Source organism: Fulmarus glacialis, unplaced genomic scaffold (assembly GCF_000690835.1).
Source record: "Fulmarus glacialis isolate BGI_N327 unplaced genomic scaffold, ASM69083v1 scaffold34616, whole genome shotgun sequence".
NCBI lineage: Eukaryota > Metazoa > Chordata > Aves > Procellariiformes > Procellariidae > Fulmarus > Fulmarus glacialis.
Genome location: NW_009216798.1, coordinates 1 through 1,056, shown reverse-complemented (window position 1 = coordinate 1,056; position 1,056 = coordinate 1). Strand labels below are relative to the sequence as shown.

At 50.0% G+C, this 1,056-nt stretch overlaps 1 protein-coding gene across 1 annotated transcript; it reads right to left on the bottom strand.

The window, feature by feature from the left end:
* Window positions 1-235: 235 nt before the first annotated feature.
* Window positions 236-883, bottom strand: LOC104077995 (uncharacterized protein PFB0765w-like; the record flags this gene model as incomplete). The annotated part of the gene is made up of 2 exons (XM_009579435.1): window positions 236-601; window positions 797-883. Coding segments are annotated over 2 exons (453 nt in total), but the record flags the coding sequence as incomplete, so codon positions are not given.
* Window positions 884-1,056: the final 173 nt, after the last annotated feature.

Below are 1,056 nucleotides of genomic sequence, written 5' to 3'. Positions count from 1 at the left end.
TCATCGTTTTTGGGGTCTCTTCATGGTTTTTGGGGGTCTCATCATGTTTTTTGGGTTCTCCTCCTGGTTTTTTGGGGTCTCGTGGTTTTTTGAGGTCTTCTCATGTTTTTTTGGGGGTCTCCTCATAGTTTTTGGGGTCTCCTCATGGTTTTTTGAGGTGTCCCCCTGGTTTTTTGGGGTCTCCTCATGATTTTTGCCTTCTCCTCATGGTTTTTTGAGGTCTCCTCTTGGTTTTTTAGGGTCTTCTCATGGTTTTGGGGGTCACCTCCTGGCTTTTTAGGTTCTCCTCCTGGTTTTTGGGGATGTCCTCCTGGTTTTTTGGGGTCTCCTCCTGGTTTTTTGAGGCCTCCTCCTGGTTTTTGGGGATGTCCTCCTGGTTTTTTGGGGCCTCCTCCTGGCTTTTTAGGTTCTCCTCCTGATTTTTTGGGGCCTCCTGGTTTTTTGGGGTCTCCTCTTGGTTTTTTGGGCTCTCCTCATGGTTTTTTGGGGTCTCCTCTTGGTTTTTTGGGGTCTCCTCTTGGTTTTTTGGGCTCTCCTCACAGTTTTTTGGGGTCTCCTCCTGGTTTTTTGGGGTCTCCTCCTGGTTTTTTGGGGTCTCCTCCTGGTTTTTTGGGGTCTTTATTTTGGGGTCTCGTGGTTTTTTGAGGTCTTCTCATGTTTTTTTGGGGGTCTCCTCATAGTTTTTGGGGTCTCCTCATGGTTTTTTGAGGTGTCCCCCTGGTTTTTTGGGGTGTCCTCATGATTTTTGCGTTCTCCTCATGGTTTTTTGAGGTCTCCTCTTGGTTTTTTAGGGTCTTCTCATGGTTTTGGGGGTCTCCTCCTGGCTTTTTAGGTTCTCCTCCTGGTTTTTTGGGGTCTCCTCCGGGTTTTTTGGGGTCTCCTCCTGGTTTTTTGGGCTCTCCTCACGGTTTTTTGGGTTTGTGTCCCCCCCCCGGCAGCTTCAACGGCGCCCCGTACCGCAGCACCTGCCTTCTCCAACCCACCAGCAGCGCCTTGGTCAACTGCACCGAGTGGGTAAGTTGGAGGTAGGGGTGAGAAGTTTTGGGGGGGGGAGAG